Below are 23347 nucleotides of genomic sequence, written 5' to 3'. Positions count from 1 at the left end.
CCCTCATGTGTACAATCTAGAATATATGCATGCCTGTGTGACAGGGAGGTGCAGGGGCGAGGAGGGGGCCTTGTTTGGGATTCAGAAATGGGTCAGCAAGAAGAAGAGCACAAGGAAGAAGGAGAGGATGTTGGGGGTGGCGAGCATGGTCACATTGGATACAATTAGATGAAAATGTCATTGTTAAATCAGTCACTGTGGACGATGAACTAAAACTAAACAAATAAAAACTAAAGGATCCACAGCAGTTTGCCCCACAGGTTCTCTGTGGTTTTCTGAACAGGCACAGGACGTCTGCTAAGTGCTTGGTGTGTTCATTATTCCCAGCTTTCCACTCTCCATCCTGCAGACACATTCTGCTGTAAGGTCTCAGACTAGGGAATTCCATTTCTCTTAGCCCGGATACTGTTGGGAGATGATTCCTGTGTAACTTGTTAAGCCAGCTCTGGCCGTGCTGTCCCCTGTTTCCTAGGAATTGCTTCCCTGCTTCCAATCAAAGCGTCTCTGTCTGGACTCTTTTTTGGAATGAGCTACATGACCTCAGCATACAAGCAAGCACTCTGGTTAAAAGCCCTGTCTCTCTTTCTGGCTTGCCCTGTGTCAGCCTTCCCTTTGTGACAGCCAATCCCTCACCAGCATCATCCCATGGTGCACACACCACTAAAAACTCTTCTCAAAAACTAATCTTGTGTACTTCAAACCTGCTCAGTCTGGTTCCCATACAGGATCCAAAGGGCCTTTTCCAAATGTAATCATCTAGGTTCCGGGACCTCTACTGTCCCCGTGTTAACTGGCTGCCAGTGGGGAAAGTCGGATATGTAAATAATTGGTCCCTTTTCTTGAAGCGCTCCCTCTCCCTCGGACTCTGTCACTATGATAACTATCCATTCTATAAGTGAAGTTGTCTCAGGGAAAGAGTGATGGTGACTGTCAGGACATCACTGGTCACCTGCTGTCACAAACAGAGAGTCCAAACTCTCTGCAGGCTACCAGCATAATAGGAAAGCCAAGTTGAGCATCCCTGTGAGAACTGCTTTCCCACGCACTGTGCTATCGTGCACCAAGCCTGTACTCTTCTTGGCTTTCCCAGCCCAGACAGCATGACCCTCAGGTAGCTCGTCGGCCAAAGCAGTGCCCTGATTCTTCATGTCTTTTCTTCATTCCTCTCCCATGTTCCGCACACTATAAATCGCCATGTCTCATCCAGCCTGTCTCCTGATTACTACATGATTCCACCTTCTCGGATCTTCTTTCCTAGAAACTCTGGGTGTTCATCTGGAATTTCAATTGCCTCTTCACTCATTTTCAGCGTGCCATTAACTTCCAACCCGTGCCTCCTAGCATACCCCTTATTCTCTTGGCTTACTCTGCCAGACCATGTTTTCCTGTCTTCTCTCCCTCTTCCTGACTCCTCTCAGGACTACTGGGACACCCGTTCCTCCGAGATCACCGTGCCACACTTCCTCCTCCTCCTAACCTCACCTCCTTCATGAGATATTTAATACCTTGTTATTTTCTCCTGGAGAGATCCTTAAGCCTGAGGATCAAGCCTCGGCCTTTGTCTGGACATGCTTGGTGCTCAGTGGGTAATTAGCGAATAGCTCTTGGAAACTGTGTTCGAACAAAAGAATAATAAGTTAGAATATGTGAGAATAAAGAGAGACAGGCATGGGTGCCGCTCCAAGAAATCTGTCTTTTATGACTTCCGTATTTCCAGTTACTCTTGCAGTCCTTTTGAAGGGAACATCCAGTTTTGCCAAAAGACGTGCCAGAAATGTCATTGAGAACTTAATAAAGCAGATGATTTCCTCCGAGTCACTTGGGATTAGCACTGCACTGGCTATACTCACATCGAGTCATTAGCTTAGCAGAAGTGTATTTATATTTCAGTGATTCCCCCACACACACGGCAGCCATGTTGTAATGATCGTCAGAGCTTGATTTGACATTGACCTCTGCCTCCCTTAGGTATGCGTCCTTCTCCCCCTGGGGTTTTAAATTAAAAGGTTTTTAAGCCTCTTAATTGTAACAGGGAAAAAACCCTCCAGTAAAGGTCTTTTTTTTCCCTTTCCTCAGGCAGATGGCTATCTGCTTTAAAATTAAAATGGGAGCGAAGTAGACTGGTGTGATCAATAAACAGATTCGTATCTGAATTTTTACATCCAAATGACAGATTGCCCCTCTGGGTTCTATTTGGCACAATGAAGAGTTAAGCTAGTTTATTTAAAGGATTGGGGAAGGGGGATGAAAATGATGTTACTTAGGAGGCGAGGAGCTATTCACACTCCTGGGTGAAAAGGCTTGCTTATAATGCAGGACTGACATGTGCCTGCTGCTGGGCGTTTGATTTTAGGGTCCAAAGGGAAGGGAAGAAGAGGCGCTGGCTGGGAGATCTGCAGGACTGCAATGGGAGACTCAGCCTCCTCTTCCTGCATCTGTCAGTGGAAATCAGGGGTCGGGGACGGGGGAGTGGAAAGTGGGGCCGGGTGGAGTGTGGCTTCTTGGGTAAAGACCTGAGTTTGAATCCCCACAAGCCAGACTATAAGTGCCTCAGAGGCCAATGTTCCTTCCTCGGCCCTCTCTGCAGCCACATCACCTCTCTACAGCATCACACTGTTTGCCCCTGCACCCCAGAGCGCAGCATGAAATGACCGAGCTAAGATTTGTAATTTGAAATTTTATGTATGAATTTTGGAAGGGCAATTCTAAATTGTTTTTTTCTTTACTCGTTTTTAATTTACCGTGATTATCTCCCTTCCCCTCTGGTGTAATCTATCTATGAGAAATCTAGAGTCCTGTGTCATTTAATAAATTTTGACAAATTATGACATCGTGCAATATTTTGGGAGCACGCTAGGGAAAAGTGAAAGGCTGACAAAGACTATGAGTGGGAACTCGTGTTTACGATCTAAGTATTTCTTACTCCTTCGAGTGGGAGTCATATTAGAGCCAGTCTGGATAATTGATGGCCTAAATGAGTCATTTACACTTATTATCATTCTTTGTTAAGCAGCAAAGTTATTAATTTTTCAGCAGTGTGGAATCGATTTTCTCTTTTCCCACAAATCACTGTTATCATAAATATTAATAGGCCCCGAGACTTTAATGAAACCGGCTTCTACTGGAACATTTTGATGAGCAAAGTGAGTTGCTCCAGTGTACCACGAGCTCCTGATTTATGGACTGGATGCCCGTGAGCTTGCATCTGAGTGGGCTGCAATATGGCTTACTTTGTGTTAATTTGGTGTTATGATTGGTGTTCATACTTCAGCTGTACTTCCTGTCTTTCTGCATTTAATTTAGATAGTTTGGAGGAGGGTTGCTTTTGTCTGGGTTTTTTATTGTTGTTTTCATTGTTGGTTTGTTTTGGGTTTAGAACATTTAGAGCATCCGTTCTTTCTATGTACCCCAGGATAGTGTCAAATTGATGATCCTCCTGCCTCAGCCTCTAATGCAGATATTAGAGTCATACATCACCATACCTATTTTTTTTCTTTTCAAAGATAACCTGGGGGGGGGAGGACAAATGAATTCTTTCTCCAAATAGATTTTTGCAAGTACCATGATTCCATATGATACTTAATTGGCGCCCCTATTTTAAATTACTTTAGAGTTTTGCTATCTACAATATTAGTTACTCCTGTGCAGTAAAAAAAAAATGCAAGAATAAATCTAATTCGGAGTAATTGGGCAAATAAGTGAATAAAACTAATTCGAAGTAAAAGATAGTCTAGGCTGGCAGGAGTCCCTTGAGTCTGTGGGAAAGCGCGGCATCCTGTCTTTCCCTAGGGAAGCTGGAGATACCTGGCCAACCCAGGCCCCTACTAAGAACAACCACCAAAAAAAGTGTATTTGTAAGGACTCTAAAGACTCTAAATGTTTCCACCTATAAAGTCTTTTTCTCTTCTTTTTTTATGGAGTTGCTTGCAACAGTTGGAGACAGTCATAGACAGATCATATACACGCTTCACCTCCAGTCCCCACAATGGTAGTGTCTTAAATGACTTCAGTACAATACCATACTCAGGGGATAGACCTGAGTATGACCCACTGCTGTGTCTCAGGCTTCTTAATTTCTCCAGTTTTGTGTGCGCATGTGCGTTCTGGGTCGGGGGGAGAGGGGTTACAATTATGTACATAGGCAGGTTCACGTGGGTTCATGTAGCCACTCCCACCAGGATGAAGGCCAGAACAGTTCCTTCTCTGAGGTCCCTCCCACCACCCTTTCCTAGCCTCGCCTCCTTCCCCCTCACAGCCCTTCCCTAATCTCACACTACTGTGGATAGATGCCTTATCATGTCTATAACTTGGCATTTCTAGAATATTGTGTACAGAGATGAGCATTGCTGATACATTGGTGGTCCCAGTGCTGGGAGATGAGGGGGAAGAAGCAGGAGGAATTGGGAGTTCAAAGCCAGCCTGGGCTGTAGAAAACAAAAACCACAAAAAACTGCTTTGACAGCATGGAGCTCTGCAGGGTGGTTTTCACTTCTTATAATGCACATCAGATTCTGCATCGATAGTTGGCTCCTTTTTACTGCTGAGTGGTATTTTGTGATATGAATACACTAGTTTAATACTAACCTGCTAAAGAATATGGAGTTGAGGTAGGGTTAGTTTTTGAATGGTTCAAGTAAGCTAAAAATGTGAAAATTTTTGTCCCGTCTTTTACCTGGTGCAATTTTGCATTCCTCTGTGACAAATGATGTGTGCTCTTACCGCATTCTATGAAAAGTACGTGTTTACATTTATAAAAAGCCAGTGCGCCCTTTTCCAGCCTTGCTGCCTGTTCTCCCTTCCCATAAACTGGCGTAAATGGTCTGTGTTATGCTCCTCTCCATCAGTGTACGAGGATGGCACTTCCTGTCTGCTTTCGGTCATTCCATCAGTGTGTGTTTGGGTCTGTGGTTGAAACATCACCTGTGCACGTACTCCACCAAAGCAAAGGCTGAGTCTAGCAGAGACGCGATATGAGGGTCTTAGAAAGAGACCTGAAAGGGGAAATGAGAAAACTAACAGCTCACAGTAGCCAATAACACGCCTATGGGCGGTGTTGACACAATGAAGTCTGAGGTCTCGGGATTTCAGATGTGTGCTTCTAATGACAAGCATTTCCGTGAGATGAACTCTCAGAGTGTTTCATCCAAAACCATTCAGTAGCCAGCAGAATGTCTACACTGCATAGGAATTACTGATCTGATTTTAAAGTCTGCTCCTAGACATTTCTGTGAGAACAGAAACTAAGTGGCTTTCGTTTCCCATCCGTGCTGTGCTGGACACTCATTTGGTGTCACCCAGTGAAGCCTAGGATGTTACAGCAGCAAATGTTTTTGACCTACTGGGTCTTACTTAGTCATTAAAGTAATATAGGATTTTAGTAATGGCCAACCCATGACTTGTGACAGGAAACCAAAGTCAATCAATCATGTCACCTTTAACACATTGTATCATACTAAAATTGTATTTCTCATTAGATCAGTTGCCTAAGTAAGCTGCAACCATGTGGACTTCTCATTCTCCTCGCTCTTGATTTAGATGATGGCTAATTCTCCCATTTAAGACTGTCTACATGTTACAATTGTTCATGAGTCTGGGGAAAGGACTGATGTTTGTTCCAGTTTTTGCCAGTTGCTACAGGTTAGCTGCAGTATCTGTGGCTGACTGGCAAGAGTCTCCCGCTGGTAGTGACAGAGGGGACAGATGGTCAGTGTGGGATGGTGACAGGGAAACTGTAAAAAAAAAAAAAAAGAAAGAAAGAAAGATATATTAATTATTCTGTGTTGCTCATTCCCAACTTTCTACCAAGCAAAAGATACCTCAGTCAGTGTAAGCCAGACACATAATTCTCAGTATTTTGCAAAATCAACGTATCCAAGTCTTGGTAGAAAAAAGATTCTATGTTAGATATAACCTATAAATACTAAAGCATTAATATATATTATCTATTATGAATTCATCAAGTATATATACAGTGCATGATTCGTGGACGTTGAAGACATCGTCCCTAGGCTCAGCTCATCTATGCCCTGCCTTAGTTAGCGCTGCTTGGGAACGTACTTTGAACCAGCACTGCTTGGCCTCAGAGGTCGGTTTTCCTCCGTCCTTATAAGGACACTAAGAAGGGAATGGCACAGGCTCACTCTTGACAGATGGAGAATACACAAGTTAAGCATCCTGGGTCTGCTGAACTTAAAATGCTGACTCCAGGCCTTATACCCAGATTCCTCTGAGCCCAAATCCATGGTCCTCCATCGTGTCCCTTAGCCTGTAAGCACAATGGGGGAAAGACGCTAAAATTAAAACCTTATATTACAACCTACCTAGTTATCAAAGGGTAGAAGGCCGCGGTGCCTGGTCCTCGGGCTCTGGTGATAAGGTACTGGAGTAGGTTCTTGAGAAAACTGGAAAAGGCTTTGCCAAAGTAGAGAGTTTGGAACAAGACCCCTGAATCTGCACATCCTGCTTCCAAGAGGGAGGAGGGGGTGGGGGTGGGGGAAGTGATGGATCACAAGGAAATTGAGTAGTGTAAACATTAGTTCTTAAAGCTTACTGAAAAACAATAGAAACCCTTGACACACTGCCATGACTCTTGCAGCGTGTGTGTCCAGGATATCCTACAAGCATTTACATGAGACTTCTCTCTGAGATATGACATGGTTACAGGGGACAGTTGGAAGCTAGTTCCCTGACAGTGAGTCCTGTGTAAGCAACTGCTGAAAATTCTCATTAGCTACAGAATCGGAAGGGTCACCATAGTGCTAAATTTTATAATCCTCCCTTTCATTCAAATGGAAACTTAGAAAGAAAAAACCCTGCAGAAAAAGTAGGCCAAGAAAACTGGGGGGTGGGGGAGGAGAAGCCTGCCCCAGGTCTGAGAAATAATTTCCTCGTCCTATTTTTTTCAAAGATTTACTTTTATTTATATGAGTACACTGCAGCTGTCTTCAGACACACCAGAAGAGGGCATCAGATTCCATTACAGATGGTTGTGAGCCACCATGTGGTTGCTGGGAATTGAACTCAGGACCTCTGGAAGAGCAGTCAGTGCCCTTAACCACTGAGCCATCTCTCCAGCCCCTCCTTGTCCTATTGAAGAACTGAAATGTGTCCCAATTTCTGTTGTGGTTGTCATCTTCATCTTCCTCATGTGCACAGCTACTTGTAGTCATCACACAGAAATAGTACATCACACAGAAATTTAAATGGGACTGAGGCAGGAGGATTTCAAGTTCAAAGTCAACCTGGACCATGTAGACTCTGTCTCAGAACAAACATGTTTATATCTATGAGAGAGATGTATGCATTGCTGATAGACATGCATGCATGCATGCATGTAAAAATCTTGGGTGATAGATGATTCCTTCTAAAGCATAGAACATAGTTTCATCGATTCAAGCTTTTGAAAGTGAAAAGAAAAACAAAAAGTTGCCTTTGTGCAGTGAGTCCTGCATAGCCCAGCGTTCTGAGTCTCTGGATGATGACAGCACAGAAAGCATTCTTTCTATAACTAGGCTAAGGATTTAATATTTAATCCATTTTTATTTACTAGCTAAAATTATATATCTGTATTTTCTCTTTATTACATTAGCAAAGAACACTCTGAACTTTATTGAGGAAATTAAGTTAAGTTAAAAAAAGACAGCCTTGAGCTCTAACTGGACCTGAACTACACATGCTCTCTGGTGCTTTACCCAGACGGGCTGACTTAGCAAGGACTAGTGGGCCACCATCCACTTTTCTTCAGATCAGTTCATTCCAAGGATGGCTGTTTGCATAAAATCTCCAGGATACCATTTTGAATTTACTTGTCTTACTGGATTACTATGAATGTTTTGTGCCAGTTATTGACTCCTTATTGGGTGACTAAATATGGACCAGCTGGGAAATTACTCAGGGGCCTCGATGAATCTGCCCATCAACTCCACATTCTGCTGTTTGTTCGTTTGGTCTTTGGACAAAGAACGAGCAGTGGACAGGAGCGCAGAGCATGAGCCAGTCTCCCGCCAGCCCCACCCACTGTGGTTCTGTCCCTCGGTTCTGACCCGTGTCTTCACAGGTGTCAGCACCAGCTGAGCAGTGACAAACTCTGTAGTTGGTAGCCAAGTATCTAAATGCATTTCTTTTAAGAATCTCCAGGAAGTACATAAAACTTTATTTTTGAAAAGTTATACATAAAAGTGGGTAGAATGCTATAATGTTTCATGCATATATGTGTATGTATATATGTTCCTCACGTGTTCCATGCCCATTCTCAAGTCAAAGCTTTTTTTTTTTTTTTTTTTTTTTTTTTTTTGGTTCTTTGAGGCAAGGAACTCACTCTGTAGACCAGGCTGGCTTGGACTCACAGAGATCTGCCTGCCTGCCTCCAAAGGGGTGGGATTAAAGGCATGCACCATCACCATGTGTCGAAGCCTCTCTCTCTCTCTCTCTCTCTCTCTCTCTCTCTCTCTCTGATAGTCTCTCTGTCTCTCTGCCTCTCTGCCTCTCTGTCTCTCTCTCTGTCTCTCTCTCTGTGTCTCTCTCTCCCTCTTCCCCTCCCCTTCCCCATCTCCCTCTCCCCCTCCCCATCTCCCTCTCCCCCTCCCTCTTCCTCTCCCCTCCCCATCTCCTCCTCCCCATCCCCATCTCCCTCTCCCTACCTCCCTCTTCTTTTTTTTTCTTTTTCTTTCTTATACAATGTAAAGCACATCCCAGCCATCATATCCTTTTATTGATATGTATCTCAATATGATCCTCCTAATGTCAAAGAAGACCCCTTTTTAAATTGAAGAAAAGAAGGCCATGAATCTGTGATGGTGCAAGGGTGGGGGAGACAATGGACAAGATTGGGGAAGGAGAGGAGGGGACATAGTACAATTATATTTTAATTTCAAAAAAGTAAAACAGATGCCATATTGTACATTTTAAATTATATTAAAATTTAAATATTCGTTAAAATAAGTCTAAACATCAAATAGGCAGAATCCAAATTTCTAATTATTTCTAAGATCCTTTTTAATTTAGTGTATTGCACAAGTTAGCGTCCATCTGAGGGCCAGCACCGAAGGTTCTTGAGTAATAAAGGAGTCCACACTTAACTGAGCCTCTGTCAGGCTTCCTATAGAGTAATGGGATAGGCTGCCCAGGCTGAGACCCAGTCTCCTTTACAGCAAAACAGCCTCTCTTTTATCTGCCATTTAGTTGAGTGCATGCTAAACAATAAATGGCAGTGTTTTCAAATATCATCTTCATTTTCCCTTGGAACGGAGCATACGAAATGCTCATAGTGTAAGTAGCTTTGAAAACACGGGGAACTTTTATCTTTGTTTTCCTGAAAACACATCGCACAATCACAGTAAATGTTTTGAGTACCAGAATTTTTGCACAGGCACGGTAATCACGAGGCCTGAGCGCTTGCGCTTAAATAACAGAAGTGTGGTGTTAGAGACGGGTTGCTGCTGGGTGCTTTCTTTATATTTGCACGTAGACTTAAAAACCTGACCAAAATGCATTCCTTCCACAGCAGGAAACATGGAGTAGAGCCAGCCTTCGGTGAGCCCAGCATCTTCTTCTGATATGAAAACTGCAGATACAACCTGGGCTCGAGCTTTGAGGCACAAAAGGACACATAACACGCTTGAGGTTTCAGAGGGAAATCTTGTTCCAAACAGTTCATAGTATAGTTTAAGTAGAATTACCATATGAGTTAGGCTGCAAAAATCCCCTCTGTGTTGAGAGACTAAAAAGTCTGTAGAAGAAACAGCGTGGGGGCTGGGGATTTAGCTCAGTGGTAGAGCGCTTACCTAGGAAGCGCAAGGCCCTGGGTTCGGTCCCCAGCTCCGAGAAAAAGAACCAAAAAAAAAAAAAAAAAAAAAAGAAACAGCGTGAACAGAAAAACATCATGGCTTCCATCTTCAAAGGTCCCTTTGGAGTAACTCAGACCTTTAAGTAGCCCGGGCAGTGAATCTGGGCTGGTATCAAAGAAGGAGACGGTACTGTGACCATAAGAGCAAAGACCTTTGATGTGAAACTGCCACCAAGTAGGGGCAAGTGCGGAGGCCTAGGGATGCCATGTGACCTATCCTGCCCGTGGGTCACTGAGCCTACCCAGAAGGGAAGCTGAAAGGGAATGATTAGAGAAGAGGGATGTTTTGATAACAGCAGCTGCAAGACTGGGCAGCTCATGAAAGGAAAGGCATCCCGGGGTCCAGAATTTACATTACATTGATTTCAAATGAGAGAGGGAAGTGAGGGGGGAGAATTGCTTTGGGATAAAATAAGAGTTTAGAGTTACAATTCCGGACTGTTTAGAAGCTTTAAAATACCCAGAGGCCACTGGGAATAATCGGGCTACAGTTGAGGAATGAGAACCGGCCAAAGATAACAATTTAGGAGTCTCCGGTAGGAAGGCGGTAGCTAAACTTGACCTGAGTTGCACATAGACAGAATCTAGAGCTGCGATCTGATGGGCTGACTTAGCAAGGTCGTCCTCAGCATGTGGACCATTGTTCTGCCGCTCCAGCCTCTTTCAAGAATCACGCACGGTCTCTTACCGAGCCTGCTGACATATTTCCCTGTACTCTTATTATGCGTTCCAGTTGTAGCCCTGACTTTAAATGGTTCTTGAGCGAGAAGGAAACATCACACTTTGTCAGTAAAAAGCCGTGCTGCATACCAACCTGATCCCCATTTTCTGTAACTCTGAGAATGATCTGTTTCCTTTCTCCCGTGGGGAGGGAAAGTACTGCCCAGGCTAGATGAAAAGGTGCCTGTGTTTCTATGGTAGCCTGTGTTTGGAATAGTAGGGGACAGAACCCACCAATCACAGTGACATCAGACAGACTTCCTGGAGATAAATACGCACCCGCGTGATGACCTGGACTGGGGTTGTAGATATCGCTCACTCCTAAAGCCCACGCGTGTTACACTCCTGACAGATAAATCAGTTCCTTTAGTGAAACGACTTTTTAATGTAACAAACTGGGAAGATGTGAGTAGTAACAGTTTGATCTTTAGTTGATGCAAATCCCAAAAGAAATCCAGCCCCTCCCAAACCATACCATGAGCAGGCTGGAATGCATCTGAAGTTTTGCTGGACTTTTAGTGAATTTCGTCTTCAGAATTGGGACTCCATAGATGTTTGTTTCTAGCGGTATGTGTATTTTCTCAAACTAGTATGAGTTATGGGTCGCAACGAATTATCATAATGAGTCTTGAGAGCAATTAACTGGGTGGTTACTTTATATGAGGAATTTTCCTGAGCGTTTACTTCATCTGTGCTGCCTTATTTAATTTTCTCAAGCACCATACGTAACAGGCAATGTTATTGTCACAATTTTATGGATAAGGAGACCCACCCAGGGCCACAGGACTTATGCTCTTTAGCCTCAACTCCTTAGCCAACAAAATCTCTAAGAAAGAAGCTCTAATAAGTATGAGCCGAAATTCACCGTCTGCCCATGGCAGTTATGAAGAGATTCTTGGGTTGTCTGGGTGGAGACTATTCCTAAGCCATAATTTCAGTCAGTATGGCTGAGAATTAGGACTGAGGCCCTATACACTCTTTGTTTCTGTGTGAAGGACATCCAGCCTGCGTTAGTATTTCCTTTCAGAGGCTGAGCCCTTGGTGTCCTGACACAAAGCAGTCTTGTTTCCCGTGGTGTCCATTGCTCCGTGGAAGGGTCAGGCTGGAGTGGCAGCATGCCTTCATGGAGAACTGACTGCCCTGGGCCAGTGATCAGCAACGTTACCCAACTCTCCAACTTCCTCCTCCCGTCTGACGTCACCCTGTTTCAGTTAGTTAGGGGAGGCCGGTTCTGCACGACTATAAAGTCATACCCAGATCTCTGGAAATATAACTGCTATGCCCCAGGCCTCTCAAATAATATGATTCTACTCTCAGCTGTTGTCTGTCTACACTCTGGAGATATAACTTTGGCATCTCAGAGGATGAAGGGTGAGTCTCTGGTCCCAGCTCAATGATAGCATGCTTAGGTAATATTCACAAGGTTCCGTTTCACCCCTAGGGCTATTCAAAGAAAACCTGAAGGGTGAATTCTCTGGCAAAACTGACACTTGTTTACAGTTCATTATGTGCTCAGTCAGCGTTGATGGCAATGATGACTCAGACCCGGGAACCGGCATGTATCAGAGACCACTCATGTCCTACCTCATGAAGCCTTCCTTTTTTTTTATTGGATATTTTCTTTATTTACATTTCAAATGTTATCCTCTTTCTCAGTTTCCCCTCCAGAAACCCCCTATCCCATCCTCCCTCCCCCTGCTTTTATGAGAGTGCTCCCCTACCCAGCCCCACCCTACTCCCCCGCTCTGGCATTCCCCTACACTGGGACATAGAGCCTTCCCAGGACCAAGGGTTTCCCCTCCCACTGATGCCCAACAAGGCCATCCTGTGCTACATATGTGGCTGGAGCCATCAGTAGCTCCATGTGTACTCTTTTGTAGGTGGTTTAGTCCCTGGGAGCTCTGAGGGGATCTTGTTGGTTGATATTGTTGTTGTTCCTATGGGGTTGCAAACCCCTCCAGCTTCTTCAGTCCTTTCTCTAACTCTTCCATTGGGGACCCTGTGCTCAGTTCAATGGTTGGCTGCCACCATCGCCTCTGTATTTGTCAGACTCTATATTTGTCTAGAAGAGCCTCCCAGGAGACAGTTGTATCAGACTTCTGTCAGCAAGCATCCACAATAGTGTCTGGGTTTGGTGACTGTACATGGGCTGGATCACCAGGTGGCTCAGTCTCCGGATGGCCTTTTCTTTAGTCTCTGCCCCCCCACTCTGTCTCTGTATCTCCTCCTGTGAGTATATTTGCTTCCCCTTCTAAGCGCTACTGAAACATCCACACTTTGTTCTTCCTTCTTCTTGAAGCTTCATGTGTTCTGTGAATTGTATCTTGGATATTCTGAGCTTTTATATCCACTTATCAGCAAGTGCATACCATGTGTGATCTTTTGTGATTGGGTTACCTCCCTCAGGATGATGCTTTCTAGTTCCATCCATTTGCCTAAGAATTTCATGAAGTCATTGTTTTTAATAGCTGAGTAGTACTCCATTGTGTAGATGTACCACATTTTCTGTACCCATTCCTCTGGTGAGGGACATCCAGGTTCTTTCCACCTTCTGGCTATTATAAATAAGGCTGCTGTGAACATAGTGGAGCATGTGTCCTTGTTATATGTTGGAGCATCTTTTGGGTGTATGTCTAGGAGTGGTATAGCTGGGTCCTCAGGTAGTGGAATGTCCAATTTTCTGAGGAACCTCCAGACTGATTTCCAGAATGATTGTACCAGTTTGCAATCCCACCAAAAATGGAGGAGTGTTCCTCCTTCTCCACATCCTCGCCAGCATTTGCTGTCACCTGAGTTTTTGATCTTAGCCATTCTCACTGGTGTGAGGTGGAATCTCAGGGTTGTTTTGATTTGCATTTCCCTGATGACTAAGGATGTTAAACATTTCTTTAGATGCTTCTCGGCCATTCAATATTCCTCACCTGAGAATTCTTTGTTTAGCTGTGTATCCCGCTTTTAAGGCTTTCTTACCTAGCCTCCACGAAGTTGTGTCCACAAGTATTCTCCCTCCCATCCAACCCCTCCTTCAAATAGCATGACTCTCTGCTTTAAAAACACTCAGGCTGAGGGCTGGAGAGACGGCTCAGCAGTTAAGAGAGCTGGCTGCTCTTGCTGCTCTTGCAGAGGACCAGGGTTCAATTTCCAGCACCCATATGTCAGCTTGCAACTGCCTATAATTCCAGTTCCATGGGATCTGCCACCCTCACTCAGACCTACATAGAGGCAGAACACCAGTGTACATAGAAAAAAAATTAAAAATTGGGGGCTGGGGATTTAGCTCAGTGGTAGAGCGCTTACCTAGGAAGCGCAAGGCCCTGGGTTCGATCCCCAGCTCCGAAAAAAAAAAAGAACAAAAAAAAAATTAAAAATTAAGAAAGAAAAACATTGAGAAAATGAGAAGAATGCAGAATTCTGGGATTTTATCCTCATTGGTTAAGGACCAGAAGGATCAGGTCTTCGTGTTTTCGTCTCCTGAACAGCTTTGTGTGAAAACGGCAGGTATTACAACTGTCTGTGGTCTGGAGAACTCACTCGCACTAGGAGAAAAGGGAAAAGCTCATACAGGAGAACCCATTTTCAGGCCTGCCTCCTGCCCAGGCACTTTCTGCCTAAGGCTGGTCCAGGGGTCTCCCTGCACTCTAAAGCCAGCCTGAGGGATGCTTGCTCACCGGAACCTTCTGTTCTCTCATTTTCCCTCACAGCACCATTGTCTGGCTACACTGAACCATTTTTTAATTCCTTCACCTCCCCGCTGCCTACAGAGTAGATAATTAAGCGTTAAGCCCTGTTATTCGTTGAGCTCATATATATTAAGAAGACCGGCTATGGGGAAATGACTGAAAGACGGGCTTTGAAAAAGACCATGACTACACCAGTGAGATTCAGATGCAGAAAATAAAATCCAGGCAAAAGTGGAGAGCATGCCAGGGCGTGGGCAATTGTGAGACTGGCTTGTGGGTTCTCTGTTCTTGTGCTGATTAGGAAAGCTAGGGCCAGAGTCTGCCTAGTGGATCTGTCACTGATGGGCTTTCCGTGACTGAGCTGACTCTCCCGTCTCCATGTTTTTCATCTGCCTAACAGAGACCGCAGTAATACCCAGCCCATGGGGCAATTGTGAGGGTTGAACCTAGGGGAGGACCATGGAACCTGCTGTGTGAAAAGCACTCAGTAAACGATGTTAGTGAAACACGTGCAGGGGTGCTTCCTTGAGATTTGCAGAGAAACTTCATTCTCCCACCACCACAGCAGTCCCTCCTGTAGTAGCCCCCAGTAACTAGGAGTGTTTTGGTTTTGACGTTTCACCTATCTGCCTCTCAATAGACAGGGTGTGGCGTGTGCCATGCCAGGGCACTTAGACTCCCAGGCAGGCTTTTTGGATTGACTGACCTCCTGGGTCTTTTCCTTCCTCAGGTGCTGGAAAGCTTCAAGATCATGGACTACAGCCTTTTGCTGGGTATCCACATCTTGGACCATTCCCTCAAAGACAAAGAAGAGGAGCCCCTCCAAAATGCACCCGACGCAAAGCGGCCGGGGATGCAGAAAGTCCTCTACTCCACAGCCATGGAGTCCATCCAGGGTCCAGGCAAGTCCGCAGATGGGATCATTGCAGAGAACCCAGACACGTAAGTGCTACCACACACCCATCTGATCTCGGGGACGCCAGTCACTGGGTAGTCAATACAAGCACCTTATGGCACGCTGGGATAGATTCCTGGTTGGAGGTAAATGACTTGACCAGCTGCTGCTGCTGCTGCTGCTGCTGCTGCTGCTGCTGCTGCTGCTGCTGCTGCTGCTGCTGCTGCTCTCCTCCTCCTCCTCCTCCTCCTCCTCCTCCTCCTCCTCCTCGAAGAATGGCAATTTCTCAAGTGTGTATCAATCTTCCACCCACATGGTTTCTGGTTTGAGATAGTTTCTTTTCTTTTCCTCTCATTTGCTACACACATTCAAAACATCTCCCAGAAGAGGCAAGAGTCGACTCTAGATTTGAATAAGCATCTACTTAAGTAAACACTTGGTAGCAATGATGTTGCCACTTCAGAGCTTTGTACCTGTGTGAGGGGATTCTGTTGCTCTCCCTCTCACCCTGGCGGCTGTTGTTCCTCTCCTCAGACAGATGGGTTAGTGACTGCAGGCTTTCTTCATTTGCATATGTAGAGTGCATATTTGACAGTAGAAGCCATTACTGCTGCAAAAGGTGTTCGCGATAGTTGACTCCTTACCTGTAAACCTGCAGAGCAAGGAGACAAAAGAGAGAGAGCATTTCCTAAGGCCTTAATCACTGCTTTCTAGGATTCTCTGGCAATGACTAAGCCACGTGCCCATTTATCTTTCATAGAGGAAACTAACACTGTCTTTGTTCAGATCTTCGCTTGCAATTCTGGCTAAATAATTCAGTAACCCATTGAACAAATTATATTCTATATCTATGTCGTGAAATGCTACCCAACTATTGATGTGAGGAAAGATTCCACATTAGAAAAATGTACAGTTCAAGTTGTAAAACTGCTAAACCCAATAATCTCTTCAGATTAATACATACATGTACACACGCCCTGCAAAAACATATCTCAAAAGTAGAATTTATATTTTTACACATAATTTTTCTTCTATATGATTTTCTTTGTTGTTGTTGATGGTAGTGGTGGTGTTTTGAGACAGGGTCTCTCTATTATGTAACTATCTTGGAACTCACTCTGCAGACCAGACTGGCCTTGAACATAGAGATCCACCTGCCTGTCTTCCCAGTGTGGGATAAAAGGTGTGCACCACCAGACCACATCTTATGTATTTTCTCAATTTTACAGTAAATATAAGATGAATATATATATGTATGTATGTATATATATATATGTATATATATATATATATGCGCGTGTGTGTGTATATGGATTCAGGTACTACTTGATGACCTTAAACTTTCTATATAGACAAGAATGGCTTTGAACCCCTAATTCTCCTGCCTCTGCCTTCCGAATCTGCCACCATGCATGTGATTTTACATAGCACTCGAGATCAAACCCAAGGCATCAGGCATGCTAGACAGGCACTCTTCTGCAAGCCTAGTATTGCCTTTTATAAAAAGCAATATTTTATACTGCTCTAAAAATCTTTCTCTGCTCCTAACTTTTAAACAGAAGCGGGTTTGTAATGACATTCTTTCCACCCAGCTCATCCTAGATTTGACAGCCCTGGAGTTATTAGCCTTTAAAGTGATGAAAAGTTTATGGCAATAAAGGAAGAGGTAGTCTAGAATTCTTAATGTTTTCAGTGTGTGATTAGTAATGAATTTAACCCTCTGTACTCATGTTATAAAGTGTCTTCCCCTCTTTGCTGTATCCACAGAATGGGAGGCATTCCAGCTAAAAGCCATAAGGGAGAAAAGCTGCTTCTATTCATGGGCATTATTGATATTCTCCAATCATATAGGTGAGAGATTTGGGGAGACGGTCTTTCCTTATTTCTGAATGTACTGAATGAGAGCAGTTCTACCTTCACAGTGGCATTCTCCCGTCTGTTTACTTTTTAGGTTAATGAAGAAGTTAGAACACTCCTGGAAAGCTCTTGTGTATGATGGGGTGAGTGACCCATGCTTTGTTAGGCTGGAGACATTTCTAGTCCAGTTGGGACTGTCACTAGACTCAGAGGAGAGCAGGGAGCTTTGCATGCTCAGAGTCCGAGGCTGGGAAATTGGTTTGAGTCTGAGAACAAGACCACATACATTTGGACAGCTGTTCAAATAAATGATGTCCAGCCCAACAGCCAGGTAGTTGTTCAGAAAGCAAAACTGTGATTGCTTCTCTGTAGCATACGAAAGTCACCTCTGTGAGGTAGAGGGGTCTTTTTCAAAGGCTCTGAGAAGATTGGGGCCTTTGAAATGAAGACTGAGCTCAAGAAGATTGTTGAACTCTAACTATGATGGTGAACAGCCCTGGATTTGAACCAGGTTCCTACTTGACTGGCCACATGAGAAAGCAACCAGTTTTCTCATCACTGAGGGCCCAGGGTTTACCTGCTGGCAGGATGATGTGTGATATTGAATGTTAAGTGCAACTCAATGTCTAACACATGACAAGGACATAGAGACTGAAAAGGGGTTGAGATGGAATGTATTTACAAATGCAGTGAACTTTCTTAAAGATTTATTTTTATTATTTTTAATTGTCTCTATATTTGCTCCTATGTGTAAGTCCATTGTCACCTGAGTCCTGTCCCCATGGGGGTTAGAAGCATCAGGTCTCCCAGAGCTGGAGTTACAGCACCTACCTGATGTGGGTGCTGGGAACCAACCTTGGGTTCTCTGCAAGAGCAGTGTGTGCTCTTAGCCATTAAACCTTCTTTTCAGTCCATATTATCAACATATTCATATATGACGATTGGCAGGAAAGAAAACATCAGCTAGAGAGGGCAAGCTCCCTCCTCGCTTCTCTCTCATACACACACACACACTCATACCCAGATGTTCGATTGAAACCCTCTGCTGCGGACAGACTGAGCCTCTCTTGTTGATGACTGTGACCCTTTCTCAGAGTCTAATGGTCAAAGACTTGATTGCACACTTCCCTTTAAGATTTGAAGAGACGCCCCCCTTTGAAGGAAGATAAGTGATAGATGCTGTTCTCCTCCCTTCTGTAAAGGAATATCCCGTTTTCAACCCCGAAGAATATTATCAATAACCTTTCAGCATGAAAAAGAACTATGGGCTGACGACAGGCTACCATCGGAATATAACATTAAATTATGAGCTCACAGAGTTGTTTCTAGGAATCAGCCACAGGTTCATTCAAATCAAGGATTTCTCTTATGAAAAAAAAATCAAGGTCAGTTAATGTGAGGTCTCCCAGCTGAGAAAGAGACCCTCGCAGCACCTTGAATGCAGAGGGTAAATGCCAAGTACCCTAAGGTCACTTGGTGTTTTCAAAGACACGTTTATCCCATTACCAGGTCAATAATTCAGTCTCAAGTTAGCATTGTAAGTATGTCTTCTGATCTTTCATCTGGTGCTAAGAAATTATACATAATAACTGTAAGCGATAACCAAGACTTACTTTCATTTGTCTACAGCTTTGTTTCTTATTTAGATGGGTTTTTTTTTTTCAGACCAAGGATAACAGTAATAGAGGCCCATTAAAGCACTGAATGCCAGTCAGCCATGGATCCTCCTCACTCCCTATCAATATTTCTAAGTCATAGCACCTGTTATGAGAAACTCTCCACGTAGCTACCAGTACCATCGGAAGAGCACACGTCACAGCAGAAACAATTGTCAAGCCACATCTCCAGCTCCCCAAGGGTCTACTCAGCCTTCCTAGTGTAACTGGAACGCTGCACCCTTTTAAATGCCCAATGCAGAATGTCAGTTGTTTCCAACTGGGAGCTCATCAGCTCCTAGGACAGTGTGTACAAGATAGTGCAGATGTTTCTGGTTAGGATAAGAATGCTGGGGCTGGGGATTTAGCTCAGTGGTAGAGCGCTTACCTAGGAAGCGCAAGGCCCTGGGTTCGGTCCCTAGCTCCGAAAAAAAGAACCAAAAAAAAAAAAAAAAAAAAAGAATGCTTCTCACTAGGATTAGAAACATCTGATGGGAAGTTTCTAATTAGGATCAATTCATGGGACAGCAAAGTCATACATAGGAAACCCCAAGACGCTGTCTCTTCTTCCCAGCATCACACAGCCTGTTAAAACTAGACTGCACCCTACATGCAGGTCTCATGACTTCTGGCTCAGTACTCCTTGAACCCCACAGCAGACCCTTTGTAGTGTCAACACTTGACCTTTCAGAAATTTCACGTTCCAGAAACCTACATTCAGAAAGAGAGCATCTACCAGCTGAACATAGAGAGTCTGTTTCTTCATCCATTCTGTTCTCTGCACTGTAATAAAATGACCTGTCAGCCATGAGAGGAACCTGACCCTTTCATTCAATCCAGTCCCATGTGGTCAGTAGCTACCGCAGTGGGATCTCAGGCAGTCGTCTTGCCTTGTTACCCAGTGATGAAACCACGCTGATTTAAATGTCACTCTTAAACTAGGGTGCTCTGTGTGTTTCTGTTCTTTCCAGTGTAACCAAGAACTGTGCCCTTCTTAACTGGCCTTTGCAAAGTTGCCCATGTTCCAGGCTAAAAGTGCAGATGCCTCTTTTAAATGGTGTAGTCACTACAAGTGCCGCCAGCCTTCATCCCAGATGGCACTTGGTTTGCTAGTTGTCTGTTAGAGCACGTAAGTGTCCCCATGACCTGGTGGTGTTGACAGGACGGACAATTTTCAGTTATGGATTAGTCTCGTGGCTGTCTCCGCCATCCCTTCATGCTCGTTTCGTGCTGCTTGCATAGACTCTGTGCTCTCACTGGGTCTTGCTGGCTGCCCTCATAGCCCTAGCCTTCTGGTCCTTCTAATCCTTCGCCATGCTTTATTTCAGACCTTGACTAGCAGGGCTTTTTCCAACTACCGATGAACTCCAAGAGGCAAACCTGGCATCTCTCTCTCTATTTTCCAGGACACCGTTTCAGTTCATAGACCAAGTTTTTATGCAGATAGATTTTTAAAGTTTATGAATTCCAGAGTTTTCAAGAAAATTCAAGGTAAGAGTATTAAACTTTCTTGTTTGTCGCCCTTGTGACTAATGTCGCCATATATCTGTGGAAAGTTTTTGTTGGAAGAATGGGGATTTTATTTTTTCTTACTGCAGTGGCAGTAATGACTAATTGTGGTTAAATGTCATGATTTAATGGTGCCATAATTATTATCCCATTTTTATATTAAAAGAAAATACAAGCTGAGGTTTGGGGAGATGCTCAGTCAGTGAAATGATATGAAAGCAGGAAGACCTGAGCTCAGACCTTTTTAGCTCCCGTGTGACATACAGTATAAGCTTTGCACTGGTGAGTTACAGACAGACAGATTGCTGGAGCTTCCATCAGCACCATGTTCAGTGGGAGGCCCTTCCTCAAAATACATACATACATACATACATACATACACATACATACACATACACATACATACACACACATACACACACACATACATACATATATACACACATACATACATACATAGGGTGGAGAGGAATTGAGGAAGACACATCAGTCCTTTGGTCTCCATATGGTCACACACATACTATGTACAGTTAGCTGTTGAAATGCAGATTTATTTCTATCTGGCCATTGGCACCAATAGCTCAAAGAAGAAAGCAAAGAGAAAAGAGATTAAAAACTTAGTGACCAGTGAACACACACATACCATCAGGCAGAGTGGCACATACCTATAATCCCAGCACTTGAGAGAAGATGAGGCAGGAGGATTGGGAGTCCCCAGACCAGTCTAGGGTGTACAGTGAGATCCTGTGTCAAAAGGAAAGAAATTAGACACACATGTTCCACAAATGGTGGGCACCTACAAAAGCGGAACTCAACATCAAATCTACAGATTAAAAATTTCTACATTAAAAAAAAAATCCAAGAAAACCCATATAGATGTAGCTCAGATCTGGTGCTTCCCAGCATGCACAGGGACCCCAGACTGATCCAAGCTCTGCAAAAATAAAAAAAGAGAAAGTTCCCAAACCTGTGCCCTGACTTTAAACCATAAGCAGTTAAGTAAATAGAACAAACTAAGCCCAAAGCTAATAGCTATCATTTTTGAATCACACCATCTCCTTTTCTGTATTCTTGAGGGAAGCTAGCAATGGGCATAGTCTCAGTGTTCAAACTGTGTGGAAAGTGGAGAATAAGCAGACACACATCTAATTGTTATTTATCATTTGATTATTCTATAGTTCAACTTTATAACACAAATCATCATAAGTTAGCCCCAAAATCAATTATGCCATTAGTAACCAATACATTTTTCCTATAATGTTTGCTGCAGTTCGGAAATCCAAAGGAAGCCATGATAATTACTTAGAAGCCCTGCACGCAGACCTCCTTAGTACTAAGATGCTGGCGTTCTTCCTCCTGGTTTTTTTCTGTGCTTTGTGCATTTCTATAAAGCTGGTGTCCAGCAAAGCACGGGACTGCTGTGTGCAAGCCCTGGGTTTGCCTTGGCACCACACATACCATAATGTTGACTCCTTTTAGGCTCCGCCCTCTGGCTTTTGCATATCATTATAATTCGTTTCTCAGATCCTTGAATATTCTAGACATCATTTGAAACTGAAATGCAGCATGAAAATTATAGGGTTGAGCCATAATCTTCTAGCCATTCTCTCAGTTTGGGGCATTTAAATCATTTCTCCTTCTCTTATCTCTTGCTAATATTTATGAACATAGTTTCAAATAAACTCTATGTCTAAATCGGGATTATTTACTTGGGACAGAGTTCAAAATGTGCAAGTGGGATATTAAATGTACAGAACTGCAGAGGAACCAAAGGCAGCCCTCAGCCTGCAGTAGGCCCTTTAAATCATGCTGTTTTGATGCGTAGAAAATGTTACTTGATAGTTTTATTTTCTCAAGTATTGGTTAGGTTCAAGCATTTCTCATGGTTTGTCGGCCATTTACAACTCCTTTGAGGATCAGCCTACGTAATATTTGACCGCGTATGCTGGGTGTTTATCATTTTTCCAGATGATTTACATAAGCTCCAAGTTTATATAAACCTTCACCTTATTTTTCCAAGACCAGCTTTTATATACAGTTGGCCGTCTCAATGACCTCTTAAAACTTACTGTCAAATTGAGACCACCCTATAAATTACATTTTCTGCCCAAGGTTTCCCTGACCCAAGATGGACCATAAAGCTGTGCTTGTTCAGACTACAGGCCTCTGGCGCTCAGGCTTGTGGTTCATATCCTCCAAGATTTTCTGCCTCTCTTCCTGCCGAGTCAGTACTTTATAAAGTTTCCAAAGGACGTGGCCCTTTAATGCCACACAATTGATAGCTAATTCCTGTTGTTGTAAAAATATAAAAAATAAAAAAAAGTATCACTGTCTTTTTCCTCGCTAGGTTCTGCACCACGGTGCCCCAAGATGTCCGCTAGATATCTTGGTGGAAACACATCCCATCTCCGTGGCAGCGGCCCAGAGTCTCCAGCCGCCGCATACTTTCCTACACTCAAACCATCACATAAAATAACACACAACACAATAACCTTAGATCCAATTGATAAGATATGATTGTTCACTAAACATATAAATCCCAGTTCCATCCATCCCTTAAGAACATTAATAACAACCTGTAAATACACAGAGCGGAATCTTAACGTCACCCACCATATTCTCCTGCCACAGCTTCTCTCTCTCCCCCTCCTGTCTCTTCTCCTCTCCGTTCCAGTCTCCTCCTCTTCCTTCAAACTTCTCTCCCGCCCATCCTTCCTTCTCCTCCAATCACAGGCCTCCTTCTATCCTGTAGCCCCCTCACCTGTATTTTACAAATTCATTGGGGAGAAGGTTCTGGTGAAGTCACCTGAGTTCTGAGTACCTGACTAGGCAGCTGTCCTGGGGGCAGTGGAATTAGCATCAAAATACAGATAACTCCAGGCAACAAATTCCCATCTTTCTGGCTATTATGAAGAATGTTGCTATGAGAGAGCATTCATGCATAAGCGTTTATATAGAGGCACATTTTCATTCTCTTGTATGCGTTCCTGAAAGTGAAATTGCAGGATCACATGATAACTGCAAACTTTTCCCAAGCATCTGCACCTTGTCACTCTCCCATTAACAACAATTGTGGGCATCGTTCTCCACCTCCTCACCAACGGCTTGCTGGTTCTTGCTCATCTCCGCCATATTGGTGTGTGTGGAGTTGTAGCTCCTTATGCTTTTGATTTGTGTCTTTCTAATG

The 23347-nt window shown here is 43.8% G+C and overlaps 1 protein-coding gene across 6 annotated transcripts in view; it reads left to right on the top strand.

The window, feature by feature from the left end:
- The window catches only part of Pip5k1b (phosphatidylinositol-4-phosphate 5-kinase type 1 beta), a 283946-nt gene that overhangs the window by 183835 nt on the left and 76764 nt on the right, over nt 1-23347 (top strand). For all 6 annotated transcript variants that reach the window (XM_087564143.1, XM_087564152.1, NM_001012743.1 and 3 more), the window contains 4 exons: nt 14975-15186; nt 16907-16990; nt 17091-17139; nt 20058-20142. In XM_087564143.1, the coding sequence (XP_087420269.1) occupies nt 14975-15186; nt 16907-16990; nt 17091-17139; nt 20058-20142 (430 nt within the window). The remainder of the gene's footprint in view (nt 1-14974; nt 15187-16906; nt 16991-17090; nt 17140-20057; nt 20143-23347) is intronic.

This window comes from Rattus norvegicus, chromosome 1 (assembly GCF_021556685.1).
Source record: "Rattus norvegicus strain SHRSP/BbbUtx chromosome 1, alternate assembly SHRSP_T2T, whole genome shotgun sequence".
Classification (NCBI taxonomy): Eukaryota; Metazoa; Chordata; class Mammalia; order Rodentia; family Muridae; genus Rattus; species Rattus norvegicus.
This window is presented reverse-complemented; position numbering and strand designations above follow the sequence as displayed.